The 16,779-nt window shown below is 42.0% G+C and overlaps 1 protein-coding gene across 1 annotated transcript in view; it reads right to left on the bottom strand.

Moving 5' to 3' along the window:
* LOC146005785 (uncharacterized) overlaps positions 1-16,779 on the bottom strand; it is a 144,600-nt gene that overhangs the window by 66,540 nt on the left and 61,281 nt on the right. The window contains exons 10-13 of the mRNA XM_083145211.1: positions 13,733-13,759; positions 10,376-10,420; positions 10,102-10,155; positions 6,692-6,754 (exon numbers count right to left, since the gene is read on the bottom strand). Coding sequence (XP_083001337.1) covers positions 6,692-6,754; positions 10,102-10,155; positions 10,376-10,420; positions 13,733-13,759 — 189 coding nt within the window. The remainder of the gene's footprint in view (positions 1-6,691; positions 6,755-10,101; positions 10,156-10,375; positions 10,421-13,732; positions 13,760-16,779) is intronic.

Genomic DNA, 16,779 nt, shown 5'->3' with positions numbered 1-16,779 from the left:
CTCTAGAGTTAATTACAGTGGTGAATACTTATAGTCTGGTGGGAAATTCCCATAGTCTGTCTGACTCAGACAGTAGGAAAACCCCACGTATCCTTGAACTCCTTCGCTGGCACTCCCAAGAATTTTCCAGGCTATGCACCAGTGCCCAGTTTTAGTAAACCTGCACTCCCTCTTGCCTGGCAGCGTGATGAGCTGAGCACTAAGATCAGTGCTGTGCTGTGCTAAGCTTCAGCCGCTGCCCAGCTCCTGCTGCCCGGCCCTGCCTCCTCCCCCGGCTGTGTGTGGTGTGACCTTGTAACGTCACACTGCACACAGCAGGGTTGCCAGGGGCAAGGCAGTGGCTGATCTAGTGCGCAGCGCTGCCTGGCCCCTGGAAACACAGTGTGGTGTTCTTTTTAGGGAGCGCTTCCAAAAAACTCGCCCAGTGGGGAGTGCTCCATAAAAAAAAAACGCCACTGAAGGGGTTATTCTGTGGATGTCTATATGGACCACACAGGACTCCCCTCCACAGAAAGGTTATTATTATTATTATTATTATTATTTTGAAGTATGGGAGGGGACATAGGAGGGTTTTCACTTTTTAATTACATTCATGTAAGTATATTACTTTTTTGCTGAGGACAAGCCCTCTCTCTGCTCACCGTATTCTATGTTCCGGGGATTCCTCGCCATCAGAGGACAGCAAAGATTCCCTAAATGGTGAAGTTTACCGTAAATGCAGCAAGCTGGCTTCTGTTTGTGTCGATCCTCGACATTTTGATGGCCACACTCGCTGTTTCCAATTGCCTCAGGGAACAGGCAAGGTGGAAACAGTGAGTGCTGGGGCGGTGTCAGTTGAATACTTACTGACCGTGAGCTATGATGACGAGCTATAGGCACTGCTCGCCATCATAGCTCACCTTTTGGCATTGAATAATAGAGAGTCACTTAGGGGAGATACATCTTATACTGTGTATGTGCTGGGCATTAGCAGTAGAAAAAAGTGTATATTGAGCCCCATACAGTATATTTGGAATGCTAATCAAAAATGTGGTAACAAATATGCTACTTCAAAGCTCCAAGGTTTTCATAGAAAGACAATAATTATTGGAGTAAGACACCCTATACAAAAATTTATATGGCATGTGCTGAGTGCTGTAAAAATAAAAATAGCGGTTAATTGGAAGACGGTAAAAGCACCAGCTGAAATAGCAATAAAAGAAATGATTTGGCACCTGTTCCACATGGAACATCTCTCTAGTATGGTGGAAGAGAAAATGGAGACCTTTAAAGAAACTTGGTCCCCTTGGTTAAGATATAATAATTTGCCGATTGATTGAAAAAGGGAAAAAAAAAAAAAGATAAGGAAAAGGGACGCTGAAGCAGGGGATAAAGGGATTTAAAAATAAGAAATATAAGAAGGAGAGTAAAACCTTTATTAGGACAAAGTAATAAAGGAACCTCAAAACACCCGTCACCCACCCCCCCCCCCACACACACACTTTCCTACCCCCCCTCCCCTAGTCTCCTTCCCCTTTCCCAAACTGGGCCAATTCAGCACAGGAAAAGGACTCATTTAATGAAGCGGGCTATCCCCCCCTCCCTGCCCTTCATATTCCCCCCCCCCCCCATTATCCTAATTCTTATATGTGGTGTCTGTCTGTTAATGTTGTGTATGTGGCTTAGTTGTTAAGTGGTTAATAAATGGAGATATAAAAATCAGACGTAAAACTAAAAGGCTATAACCTACTGTAATTTAGGGGAAGGCCCAATAGGCATAGGACATAAAGTCAATGGGACTTTTTTGAAAATTAACAAAGCCCGACCTTGTGGACTCCATTAGCTATTAACTTATACCAAAAAGGAGTTAAAGAGAAAGGATTAACCCCGGGTATGCTAATATCAAGGGATGGGAATCTCTGTAGTATTCGTAATAATTGGGAAAACAGGGATCCTACACTAATACACCAGATGGTGAAGATACTGATATAGGAATAAAATGAACCTCTTTAGGTGTTGTTATAATTAGCCTGACCATTGGCATCTTTTTTTTTCATTCATGTTCAGGGGCGGCGAGTCTGACTAAGGACTGCGGGTAAAAAGTAAATAAATGGATAACTGTTATAAAGTATAAATTTTAAGAATTTGTTGGAAGATCATGGAATAATGGGATTGATAGAATAAACTAAAGCAGAGCAGAATGAATAACGCAGCCCTTTGTCGATAAGCTTACCCTCCCAGTTATTAGATACGTGGGGAATTTTTATATATATATGTCTGAATGTCATATGTCTGTAACTGTTGACCACAGAAAGTGGCGAATGTAATGATCTGCATTTTGGAAAAAAAATAAAAAGTATTTGTAAAAAAAGAAAGACAATAATTATACAATTTATTACTTCATCAAGATGATTCTTATGCCTTAATGTGACTTAAATACAAAAAAAGTAGACTATAGTTAAACTGTGTAGAACGGTTAAGGAAGGTAATAATACTGAAATGATAAAAATATGTTTTACAATACAATACTGACATATTAAGAATTTAATAACACTGATTATGTATTTATCTGAAAAGAAGAAATGAGAAGGTAAGGGTGCGTACACACGGGGCTATTATAGCAAATATCGCTGGAAATATGGTTGCTGAGCGACCATATTGCCAGCGATGAGAGTGTGCATGGGCGCGCGCCCGTTCTCTGCCCGTAGTGACCAGCTGATTTTCACTGATTTTCACCATCTCTGGTCGCTGATGTAATATATTGCCCGGTGTGTACAGGGCTTAAGTTAATAAATTGCTTTTGTAAGTATGGACAAAATGGATGTGAAGTTCAGTTCTACGTGATCCATACAAGCAACATTACCATGATTAAGTGCAACCAGTTGTTCCAAGTGGCAATTAATGCTTAAACATTTAAATGCCATAGCCTCAGACAGATCCAAACATCTATACTACAGATTATTTATACACTCTAACTAAGTACAAAAGCATATTATCAATCTTTTCTTGATATAAGTACTGAGGGAAGCCCTTTATGGGCCATGGAACCTGATAATAAAAATCTAGAACTTGACACTGCTGTATTCTACAACTATAACTATTGTTATTGTGCCTCACACAACGGTCATTACATCAAGGAGGAGTCTAAAGCCATGTACACAAGGGGTGATTCTTAAGGTGATTTTGGTGAAATTGCCTACGGTTAGGCAGAATCGCCCCATGTGTACACAGTGGCCGATAGCGATCTGCGTCCCTACAGCATTGCTAGACACCGCCTGCACTGTGTATTTGGTCACGGCTGGGGAAGGCAAGATGTTGATAGCAGTCTAATCTCTGATGGCTGACTACATCTTGATTACACACGGGGGTCAGTCCAAATCACCGGGATTCTGGTGTGTACACCCCTTTAAGATGCATACACACTATGGGGTCTATTCAGTTAAAGTTGGATCCATTCCGACAATACCTATCAATTGTGTGGTTGCTCATCCAGCCCAGTGGGTGAGCAGCAGCAGTGGGAGGATGATGCAGAGTATCGCGGGGACCGGGTGAGCAACAGTAGCAGGAGTACGATGCCAGATGCTGCCGGGATCGGGTGAGCAGCAGCAACGGGAGGATGGCGCCCGGTGAGCAGCAGCAGTAGCACCACCGCTGCTGCTCACCTGGTCCTGTCCTCTCCTCCTCATCTCCTCAATCCGACTTTTTTTTAAAAAAAATCTCGGTTTGAGATTGTCAGAAATGGGCCAAAACCTGACAAATTTGGTCCCATTTCAGACAAAAGCATGCAGATTGGTGGCTATTCCGCTGACCCACATGTTTTCTGACAGGTCGGACCATTTCAACCTGTCGGGGAAAAAAACATTGAACAGGTCGAATCATGGATTAGACCAGTGGTTCCCAACCTGGGGTACTAGTACCCCTGGGGGTACTCTGCAGACCAGTTGGGGGTACTTGAAAATAATATTGGTAATGGCGGATGATGAAAAGGACTTTTGATGGCTGAAGAAGACCCATTGCCATGGAGACAAACCATGTTGTGTCATATGCCTGACAAGCAATCCACTGGGAGCTTCCCATGCTGCCCTCAGACATCAGCAGTCATCTGCCCAGCACTGACAAAGGTGGAGGAAGCAGCGGCATTAATCCTACCGGTGTTAGCGAGATAATACACAACCAATGTCTAGACACAGAAGGGCATGATTCCTTGCTGTATACTCCTCTGCTCCTCCTTAATATAAGGACATGCATAAGGATCCGCATACCGCTAAGTACTGTCCATATTTAAAATGAGAGGAGGGGGTACTTATCAATGAAAAGCCTAATCAAGGGGTACGGAAGAGAGAAAAGGTTGGGAACCACTGGATTAGACCAAAAAAATTCAGAACCTGATGTTTTCCGAAAAACGACAGTTTCCGACTCTAATTGAATAGGCCCCTATGTGATAAAGGCAGCTAATGATATCTTTAACATTTTCACTTAAAGTGCCCAGAGCTAATGCATGAACAATATAGTGCAAAAAACACTGAACGATTTCAAAAGATAATGAGTTTGCTTTAGCACTGACCATGTTGTTTTATGAAATCTTTTACTTAAAAGATGTTTTATCTTTTAAATAATAGTTTGTTTTATGAAATATTGTATTTCATTTATGAATCTTTATCCTTCCTACAAACTGATTGATATGCATCTAGTTATAGACACCATACTGTAGGCAAAAATTGGCTGCATGTGTTTCCAGTAACACTACTGCAGATCATAAATTAATTATTAATAGTTATGTAGAATACAGCATATAATGGTAAACTTTGACTGCTGGGATTTAAGCGAACATATCAAGTACACGCAGTATAGCAAAATTAGTAAATACTATGCATGCAATCCCACCAGAGCCGGCCCTAGCCTAAATTATGCCCTAGGCAAGATTTTGACTGTTGCCCCCTAGCACCGCCACTAGTTCCGTCTCTGACCCTGCTCCCCTTTCTCAGCATCATCAACCCTCATCATAGCAGTCATCATTTTGGTGCTCCTACCCGCAATATTTTAAATAGAAACAGCGCACCCATTCGGTGCGGAGCCCAAACAGGGGTGTGTTCATGCTGGAAAGGGGCATGGCCACACAATAGTACCCCCAATTCAAATTATGCCACACAGTAGTGCAACTTTATTCACATTATATCATGCGATGGTGTCCCTTATTCACGTTACATCACACAGTAGTACCACTTTACCTTATTTACATTACTCCTCATATTATTCACATTATACCATTAGAAAAAAATCCTGAGAAAATATTGTATTTTAAGCACCTCAATGGCCACACTGCAACCCAGCATAAAGCAGTGTGTGCTGGGCAGAGGAGAAGAGCTGCTGCAGCTGCTGCTGTCACTTAAGGGGAAGGGGCCCGGGGCCCCCACTGGGCCCTTCCATCAGACTTTGGCCTGGGTAATTTGTACCCCCTACCCCTTTTTCTCGGCACCCCTGATAATACCACACAGTAATGCCCCTTACACATGACACACCTTATTAATGTCCTTATAACCATAATGCCCCTTACAAATTATGCCAACCTTTATTAATGCCCTTCATACACATAATGACACACATAATCCCCCTTACACATATGTCACACATTATTAATGCCCTTATACACATGACACACATTATGCCCTTTACACATATGTCACACATTATTAATGCATTTATACATGACACACATAATGCCCCTTACACATATGCCGAACACTATTGCACAACCAACCCACCCGCAGACAGGACTCGCACAGCCGCTAACAGCCTCACTCACACACACAAAATAGGCATGCTGCATATCATTTTAATCAGCAGAAGCTGCTGATGCCCCTAGGCATTCCAAATGCCCTAGGCAATTGCCTAGTTGGCCTATGCCTAAGGCCGGCTCTGAATCCCACTGCCATCCATTATAATTCTCTGTTATTCTCTGCACAGATCAATGCCCAAAATACAAATGATCTTTCCATTCTTGGTAGCTGTATAAGTAAACTTTGTTGTGTATTGTGTAGGATATACGGTATACTGTTTTAGTAACTTATTGCCTGCAATGAATTTAGATGAATGAGCCTGCAAAATCGTAAAATAAAAATAAACAGTGTAAAAGAAATTGACGAAGAAAGACAAACTAAGGGTCTGCTGTTGAATTGGAGCATGGATGCAGGAGGCATCTAACTACATTAGCATATGTTAGCATTGCTGCTGCATCCAGACACATCAGCGATGCTAATAGTGACCTAATTGGAATCAGGCCCAAATTCCTTGTGGAGCTATATATAGTATGTAGGCATAACATGGGGAATCTGGGGATTATGAGAGAGGCTGTAAAAATGTTCAGTCTACAATAACTACAGTGAGAGATAAGAGGTGCAGGAATAAAATGAATTATGGAAACCCCTCATCTCATCTCATCACAACTTTATATTGGTGTAGTGCTTATTTTACATGCTTTAATTTTGGCTGTAATTAGGTTACATTTTTTGTAATTACTATCAATGATATTCGATGTTTTCATTCCAAGGCTATTTGCAATTAAGGTCTGTATGCATACAACCACTGATCTTAGTGTATCTTTCATAGTTAATAACGAAGAACAATTACTACGGTAACTGAAAAAACTGATATAAATAAATGCTATTTGGTGCAAAAATAATCAAAGCATAAATCAATTTATGAAATTCCACACCTTCTCTCCCTTTGTTCCGTGGGGTCCTGGGTCTCCTTTCTGCCCTGGCAAGCCTGAAACACCCTGTCAAAATATATAGATTATTATGTTATAGATTATTATATTTATACATATAAAATAGCATATACTATAGCATATAAAGTACATCCTGCACATATGTGCAATGTCCCTTTGTGTGCAATAGGGGGAGAGTGACACACCTTGTATTACCTGGATGAGTGTTACTCTCAGGACTGTTCAGAAGCTTTTGGTGGCAGCTGCTGGGCAAATCAATGCTGAGACATGATGTACTGCCAACATCACTATCATTGTTAATTGTCCTGAGCACTGCTATGGCCAAACACAGAGGTTTTCTTAAGGGGCATTTTTACATGCAAAACCATCATGCCCTTGTCTGTACCCAAACCTAGCCCCCCTTACCCTAAGTTCCCCTACTAGTGCCTAAACCAAAACCCCCCATCTCTGGCCGTCTCCTCCAGCTCCCCCGCATACTCACTGACCGTGATGCCAGCTGTTAGTATTCTGGTGTCAGCATCCTGACCCTTTTGAAGATCTGGCGCCGGTCTTCGCAGTTAGGATGCCGGTGTCAATATACTGAATGCCGGCATCCTGACTGTTGGGATGCTGCCTGCATGCCAACTACATGCCTCGTTACTGGCAACAATTAAAAAGATGACAATTGAAAGCAATGCCATTTTCATTGTTTATCCTGTTTAATAAATGACTGTTGGACTGTTGGTCTCACTTGCTCGTGCATTCCAGTGCCGAGAGTGGGGTGCGTGAGCAGTGCAGGATGGCTGGGGCTGGCGGCTGGCGATCGTTGCAATGGGAGCTAATTGGCTCGTGATTTATCACCTGGCCCAATAGAAATAACCAGATGGTTATGAGAGAAGATAAAGTTTTAGCTATAATTAACAAGCAGAAATGGACAATTACCAGTGTTTTATTTATTCCCAAGAAGACCTGTTAATGTAAGTGTGAAGAATCATAGATTTTAAGGAGATAATATAAATATTAAGGCTTGTAATTATGTTTCATTTAAGTATGAGTTATTAAGCTACTTCACACTTGTCAATTGCTTGATTGATTTAGGCTGCAGGCTTTGTCAATTATCAGAATAAACAGCTATAGGAAAACTTAAGTTAGCACCTAGGAGGTTAGAATTAGCATGCCTTTGCTAAGTCAGGCCTTTGGTTGTTGTCAGGTCTGTACAGAGGTTTATTTATTTTATAGGGGTTGAAGTGTTTGTGTGTGTTGTGTGTGTGTGTGTGTGTGTGTGTGGGGGGGGGGGGGGGGCTGAGATCCGATATCTATAATGGTGAGGTGCAACTAGTTCAACCTCCAGCTTGGTCCTACACAATAATTCTAACAGAAAAACATTATAGTTTATAGGGTGAAGTCAAAAACCCTACCACTGGCCCTGGCTCTGCCTAATGGGGAGGGAGTGAATTAGGTGGCTGAGGGAAATCAGTTCCACCACATCTCCAGGACCAGTTTAAGCCCTGGGTCTGACAGGACCTCCTTTGCCACTCACAAAAGAAAGCAGACCATAGGGATGTTAGTAGGGCATCTACAGTATGTATTGAATCACCCACCAAAAAGTAACTACACTATATTAAAGCACACCACACTGGAAATAGTTGATGAGCTAAAATGAATAACTTTATATTCCCCAGGAATCATTCAATTTTCCATAGAAATATATCTGGTCTAATTTCAGGTGTCTTGCAAGTGGCATACCACTAAGAAGCACGGTTTCCAAGATATTAAGTATTTAGGCCAATATCACCTCACAGGGTATATTTATTGTCATTCTGTAGCTAGAATAATATAATAATAGTGATATAGGCACCCCATACTCTAGATCATCATATCATAGGGGAAGGCTGGCAGATGAGCGGCTGGGACATAGAAAATTAGAAGTTGACGGCAGATAAGAACCACTTGGCCCATCTAGTCTGACCCTTTTTAAAACATATTAAATCATATTTGATCCTTATTTCATTGTAAGGATATCAATATGCCTATCCCAAGCATGTTTAAATTGCTCTATTGTATTTGCCTCTACCACCTCTGATGGGAGGCTATTCCACTTATCTACTACTCTTTCTGTGAAATAATTATTCCTCAAATTTCCCCTGAATCTTCCTCCCTCTAGTTTCAGGGCATTATCTCGTGTTCTGTTGCTCCTCTTCCTGTGAAGAATGTCTCCCGCCTGTAATTTGTTAAATCCCTTGATATGTTTGAAAGTTTCTATCATGTCCCCCCTTTCCCTTCTCTGCTCTAAACTATACATATTAAGATCTTTTAGTCTTTCCTGGTACGTTTTGTTTTGTAGGCAATGCACCATTTTAGTTGCCCTTCTTTGTACAGTATCTAATGTATTTATATCCTTCTGGAGATATGGCCTCCAGAACTAAACACAATACTCTAGATGAGGTCGTACCAATGACCTATACAGTGGCATTATTACTTCCTTCTTTCTACTGCTGATACATCTCCCTATGCAACCAAGCATCTGACTTGCCTTCCTCATTGCTTTGTTACATTGCCTACCTGCCTTTAAGTCTCCTGAAATAGTGACACCTAGATCCCTCTCTTTATCAGTAGTTTCCATTATAGTGCCATTTATACTATATTTAGTCTTTTGATTTTTGAGACCCAAGTGTATGATTTTGCATTGTTTTGGCATTAAACTGTAGTTGCCATGCTCTTGACCATTTCTCTAATCTACCTACTGTAGATCCTCAATCATTTGTTTTACCCCTCCTGGTGTGTCTAGCCTGTTGTATACCTTTGTGTCATCTGCAAAAAGGCACATTTTACCCTTAATTCCATTTGCAAAATCATCAATAAAGATATTAAAAAGCACCGGTCCAAGAACATATCCCTGGGGGTACTCCACTTGTTACCTTTCCCTCCTTTGACTGTACTCCGTTTACTACAACTCTCTGTTTTCTGTCCTGCAACCACGCTCTTATCCATTCAACTATCTTAGAATCCAATCCCAAGCTTTCAAGTTTATTTAACAGTCTGCGATGTGGGAAAGTGTCAAAAGCCTTACTAAAGTCTAGATAAGCTACATCTACAGCCCCACCTTGATCTATTACTTTAGTCACCGAGTCAAAAAGGTCAATAAGATTTGTTTGACATGATCTTCCCCCAGCAAACCCATGCTGTTTTGGATCCTGTAAGTTGCTGGTTTTGAGATATTCTACAACTCTTTGTTTTAAGAGTGTTTCCATCAATTTCCCTACTACTGATGTAAGGCTCACTTGGTCACCACACCAGAACCCTGGACCGGCACACCGAGGAGGGGGGTTGCAATATTCATAGTCACATCACTGATGGTGATACTATTTTATGGATATTATGGATTCAAACATTTACCTCCAGTCTCCATTACTTACTTCAGGTCCAACTTCACCCTTGCATCCGGGTAACCCAAGCATTCCAGGCTCACCCTTAAAGAAACAAAAAGGTAATGCATGAAACACTCTTTACCTGCCTCTGTATACTAGATATCAGTAATGTCATCCAACTATTCAACTGAATTATCAGCTTTTTCAGCTTTGAAAGCAACACATTTGGCATTGTTACACAGAGCTTATCAATAATACAAGTGATCATTTGATTTTAAACTAATCAGATCTAAACAATTAAATGTCTCGTTAGTAAGTTTACCTTTGCAGCATCTTTACCATCAACACCACTTGAGCCTTTGTCACCCTGGGTAAATATAAGAACCATATCAATATTAAAGCTATTCAAGTGCCCAAGGATATATCATCAACTTTATATAGAAAATCAAACCTTTTTCCCTTTTTGTCCTCTTGGGGCCTGTTAAAATACATAAATGGTTAGAACATGTTATTTTTGATAAATAAAAATGTATTTCCTATTTACTATATTTACTCATTTTAAGGTACAATTACACTTTTGAAAGTTTATTCCTTAACATTTCTGTAGAATTGTTTATAGCAGTGCTTGCCAAATCCAGTCTTTAGAGCACACAAAGCGGTACATTTACTACAATGGGAGTTCTATTGAAGATGGGATGTTATCCGTAGCAACCAATCACATTCTATTACCTTCTAGAAGATGCTAAATAAATAAGAAGTAGAACCTGGTTTGTTGGTTGGTTGCTATGGGCAACATCCCATCTTTAACAGAACTCCCTTCTTAGTAAATTTACCCCAAAGAATACATGCTTTCACTGTCTGATAACATAATCACAAATAAAAACATTTGGAAATAATGGTGCTGCACCGCAGTGTGGTCCCAAAACGGTGCAGAACCCCCACAACAAAGGGGCATGGCTTCCTGGAAATGCCATGTCCGTGGTCGATTCCCCTGTACTTTATCACTACATGGGCATGGCCAGTGCTCTGTGAGCTTCTGCCATCCCCCAGCCCATCTGTCTATGATCAGATGCTGTGCCCATAGTGTCTAATAACAGCTGCCCCACCATGGGACACTGCAAAAAAAAACAGTTGAGAGGTATGCATTTGTTCCAATTGTGTAACTTTTAACCAGTGAACTGACAATTGTTATTCCCCCCAAAAAACACATTGTTTATTTATTTTATTAGCAAATTAAGTAAATAACGAATATGTAAACCAAAATGATTTTATCTTAAATAATAATCATAACAATAATAAAAAATGTGATAAAAAACCCCACCAAACCCCCCCCCCACGAATCGAAACATCAGATCACCACACAGTCGGATCATCAGAAAACATCATAATCATTGCAACTTTGATTTGCTCAGCGGCTGCTCATCCAAGCAGCTGCCAGGCAAGACTGCCATCAGAAAATGTGGGGCCCGGGATTGACAAAATAGGCAAGACTTTCACCATACAAACACTACCCCATAGCCACCATACATTGCCCCAGAGCCTTACAGTTCCCTGATAGACACACACAAAGCCCCAAAGACACACACAGCCACATAGACACGCATACACACTGAGTGGCAGCTCTTGATTGGCTGCTAGTTCGCGAGTTCCGATAAATTTATAATACTTCTGCATATCTGTCACTCCATTGCTGCCTGCCGGTGTGGGCTTTATGTGCTGGTGCCAAGTAGGGCTTCCTACCGTGCTGACCGATCAGCAAATATTGGCAGAATGGCAGACACTAGAGGAAAGAACAGAGAGGCAGGGCGAGGACCCTCTGTGAGTGATGGCTGCAGAAGATAATCAGCCATTATGACTGTTTTTATGTACAGTAAGCAGAGAATTTATGATTTTATGTACCGGTATATACTAGTAGGGTGGCCAAATCCCGGGATTGGCGGGATCCCGGGATTTGGCTCCAAAATCTCTCATGCGATTCAGATGCTGCCTTGCTTCTTCCATCGTTGGCGTGTGGCTCTGCACAGCGTGATATGTCAGTAGTCACATTGCATAGGCCGAACAGCTGCACTGCCGCTCTCGGACTCATGATTCACAGCCGCACCAACTTCCGGCTGCACCACTCCATCCCCACTGCTCACTGTCTCCTGGCCACACAGCCCGTCTTGCTCCCGCGCACCACCTGCCTGCCACTGTCGCACCACCCTGGTCCTGCTTAGGTATGTAAATATGCAGGGCGGCCAGGGCATGTTTTTTTAATAGGGAAGCGGATCTCGAATGCCGACATGGGTTAGGTCTACAGGGTCATTGGGTCGACACAAGCATTAGGTCGACATGGGAAGGGGTTTTCATTTTTTGTCCAGAATGTCGACACAGTCGACATAGACACTACGAAAGTGCACCGCTACGCTCGACATGCTTCGGGTACAGTGCCTCACTGTGCTCGGCACACTATTTTATTCTCCGGCCATGCCATAGTGGATGGTAGGGCAAGAAAAACCGACTGTCTGCACATCAGCTCAAAAAAAGTGAAAAACCCCATGTCAACCTTTTGACTGTTAACCTTCACCATGTCGAAATAATGCTTGTGTCAGCCTATTGACCATGTCGATCTAGACCCATGTTGACATCAGTCATGCCGACCTTCAATGGTCGACCTAATGCTTGTCGACCTAATGCTGGGTTATCAGTGACCTTATCCCTTTACAGTTTGTCCCTATTAGCTAATGCCATCTTCAGATGACATTAGCCATGTAACCTATGGGCTATAATGTCGTTAGAGAAGGATCGGTACTTGTGTATTATCTGGGCACCCGATTTTTTGATTGTATGCCTTAACTTAAGGCATACAATCAGATGTGATGGACCCGATTTTCTCGGAAAAATCGGGTCGATCGCATCACATGCAACCAAATCGCATGTGATGCGATGCGATGGACCCGATTTTTACATTGGATCCAATGTTAAATGGTCCCTGAGACCCGATTTTACATTGGGTCCAATGTTAAATGCCCCCAGACCCCCCATTTTCTATTGTATACCCACCCTGTTCATACCCCCACTAACCAAGTGGGCATGGAGTTGATTTTATATAGTGTGGCGATCGCAGCGAGCCACCGAGCCTGAAGCGTGGTGAGCGCAGCGAGCCCTTCAAGGGGACGCGGATTACTTAACATGTATTCCGCGTCCGCTCGCCACGCTTCGGGCTCGGTGGCTTGCTGCTCTCGCCACACTTTATAAAATCAACTCCATGCCCACTTTGATAGTGGGGGTATGAACAGGGTGGGTATACAATAAAAAATGGGGTCTGGGGGGCATTTAACATTGGACCCAATGTAAAATCGGGTCTCAGGCACCATTTAACATTGGATCCAATGTAAAAATCGGGTCGATCGTAACGACCCGATTTTTCCGATAAAGTATAGTGTTAGGGACTAACAGACTAGGGCATAGTAGTGGTTTTTATGACATTAACCATTGAACCATATTGAACCATTAAAAGTACAGTACATCAAAAGGAAATGAGAAATATTGTACATCAACATTAGAATAATAGTAAAAGACTGGTATGATTTTATTTACTTATTTATATATTTATTAATTTGTATTACTTTTGCATTAGACTTTTAAGTATGTTGTAGTTAAACAAGAAGTAATATTCCTAGCAATACGAATTACATACCTTGTCCCCTGTAGGACCACGTGCACCCTGTAGGTAACATAAGAAAATATTAATATTCTGATGTTGTGTACAGTACACAGAACAAAGCTTACAGCATTATAAAGGGGACAGATCCATAGCTGGAGGCAATGGTGGTTCTGCATGTAGTGGAGTGATGTATGTATGCGACTATGTTGTACAGCACATGTACAGTGATGGTCTTGTATAGGGGATCAGTGTTATTTATTTGCAAACTAAAAGGTATGCTGCCACTCAAACTCTCGCATTGCACAACCATTTTGGGGGTTGTCACAGTTTGTGACTGTGATCCCATATGCATTAAACATGGCTTCAGCTTCTTGCTTACAGTGGCACAACCAGCGGGTTATTCAGAAGGTCCACATGTTTGCATTTTATTACAAAACCAGCGAATTGGAGACCCCTCAGTAGGAGTCTCAGTACAAATCCTTGTGGCAATGACACTTGTATATTTTCCCACAGCTCTGCATAGTACATACTAAATCGCTGCTGCAAAGGCATTTGGTGCATCTCTGAGTCAGGCCCATGGTCACCAAGGCCAGATGATGGGGCTGCAGCTCCAGCCCTCCGAATGACTGCGAGCAGCTTTCTCTCCTTTCCAAACACTGACACCTTTATCACTGTTATGTTGTAACAGATCAGTCTCCCGGCTGATCTACTGACCTATCTGACAGTTAGTAATTGCATATGTTACAATCAGTGTTACAAAACAAGTGGGTAGCACTTGTAAATGGCCACCCACCTTTGATGTCAGTGACTGGCAACCACTGCAGCAGGTATACAGGTGGTTTGTTCCCCGGTACGTCGCTGAACAAAGGGCCTGATCGCTGCTTTCCAACTTTGCACAGCGGCCAATCCTCGATACACTGCACATGCATCTGGGCCACAATACGCATGCAGTCCCCGGCTTCAGCCCTGGACGGGTGTAGCCTTGGGGGGGACATCTTTATTGGGGGGTCCCCACTCCCCCAGGGACCCTGACCAAAGCTGACCAGCCACAGTGCTCATAGTACGGCCGCGGCATGACATCACGGGCTGGGGCTGGTTTCAGAAATATGGAGGACCCCTACGCTTTTTGTCCCCTGTATTTTTGGAACCAGGTCCGGCTCAATGAGCCTGGGGTTGGTTATGCTCAGGACGGGGGACCCCACGCCATTTTTTTTCTTTTTTTAAACACAAATTCGCACATTTCCTCAAATTCGCACATTCTCATGACTAACATCACACATTTTCATGCCTAAAAATCGTACAATTTCATGACTAAAAATACGCAGCTCATTAAATATGCGAATTTGCAGCAAAAAATGCGATTTCAAAAAGTGCGATAATGGGCAATTTTGAAAAGTTATTAAAACTCGCATCCTATTAACCCCTTCATGACAGAGCCAGTTTGTGCCTTCATGACAGAGCCCTTTTTTTCAAATCTGACATGTCTCACTTAAGTGGGGATAACTTTTTTTTGCTTTTACTTATCCCAGTGATTTTGAGATTGTTTTCTCGTGACACATTGTACTTCAAGTTAGTGGTAAATTTTGGTCGATACAGTCTGTGTTTTTTTGTGAAAAATACCAAAATATCGTGAAAAAATGGAAAATTTAGCAATATGCAAAATGTCACATTTTCTGCTTGTGAGACAAATAATCATACCACTCAAAATAGTTAATAACTAACAAAGACCATATGTCTACTTTATGTTGCAATCATTATTTCAACCTCCTTTTCATTTTTTTTGGACACTAGGAGGCTTCAAATATGACTAGCAAATTCTCAAATTTTCAAGAAAATTTCAAACACTGATTTTTTTAGGGACCAGTTCAGTTCTGATGTGACTTTGAGGGACTTGTATGTGAGACACCCCCATAAATGATGCCATTTCAAAAACTGCACCCCTCACAGTATTCAAAACAGCATTTTGGAAGTTTGTTAACCCTTTAGGTGTTTCACAGGAATTAAAACAAAGTGTAGGTGAAATTTCAAAATTTCTTTTTTTTTGCAGAGTTTCAATTTTAATACATTTTTCTAACGAATACAGTAGATTTTACTAGCGAAATGTGACTAAAAATTGATTCCCCCAATTCTTTTGTTTTCAAAAATATCCTATATGTGGCCCTAGTGTGCACGTTGACCAAACCACAGGCTTCATAATAGAAGGAGCACCTACTTGATTTTGGAGCCTCCTTTTTATGAGATTTTTTTTTAGGCACCATGTAGGTTTCTAGGCACCATAAGTGCTAAAAGTTAGGAACCTCCCCCACAAGTCACCCCATTTTGCAATCTACACCCCTCAGGGAATTCATCTAGGGGTATAGTGTACATTTCAAACCCCCAGGGGTTTCACCAATTTTGGTACAACTGGGATGTGAAAATGGAAAATTACATTTTTTTACACAAACATGCAGTTCTGGCTCAAAATTTTTCATTTTCACAAGGAATGAAGGAGACAAAGCACCCCAAAGTCTGTGCCCCAATTTCTCCCGAGTACGGCAATGCCTCACATGTGACCAAAAAATACCAGTTGGGCGCATGGCAGGACTCAGAAGGGAAGGAGTGATTTTTGGATTTGGCAGCACAGATTTTGGTGGAATGAATGGTGGGTGCCATGTTGCATTAGCAAGACTCCCAAAGCACCAATACAGTGGAACCCCCCCACAAGTCACCCCATTTTGCAAAGTACACCCCTCAGGGAATTCATCTAGGGGTATAGTGTACATTTCAAACCCCCAGGGGTTTCACCAATTTTGGTACAACTGGGCTGTGAAAATGAAAAATTACATTTTTTTACACAAAAATGTACTTCTGGCTCAAAAATTTTCATTTTCACAAGGAATGAAGGAGACAAAGCACCCCAAAATATGTGCCCCAATTTCTCCCTGGATTCCCTGTGAACTCAGGGACCTGGGGTACGTAGTTTTCAGGGGTTGTCCATGTGGGGTCAGAGGACTCGACTACTGCAGTGGGAGTCCTGCGTTGCCTCCTCGGGGGTTCATCAGAGTCACTAGATGATGAAGAGGATGACAAACGGAAATTTG

Source organism: Crinia signifera, chromosome 5, assembly GCF_055691185.1.
Source record: "Crinia signifera chromosome 5, ASM5569118v1, whole genome shotgun sequence".
NCBI classification, from domain to species: Eukaryota; Metazoa; Chordata; class Amphibia; order Anura; family Myobatrachidae; genus Crinia; species Crinia signifera.
This window is presented reverse-complemented; position numbering and strand designations above follow the sequence as displayed.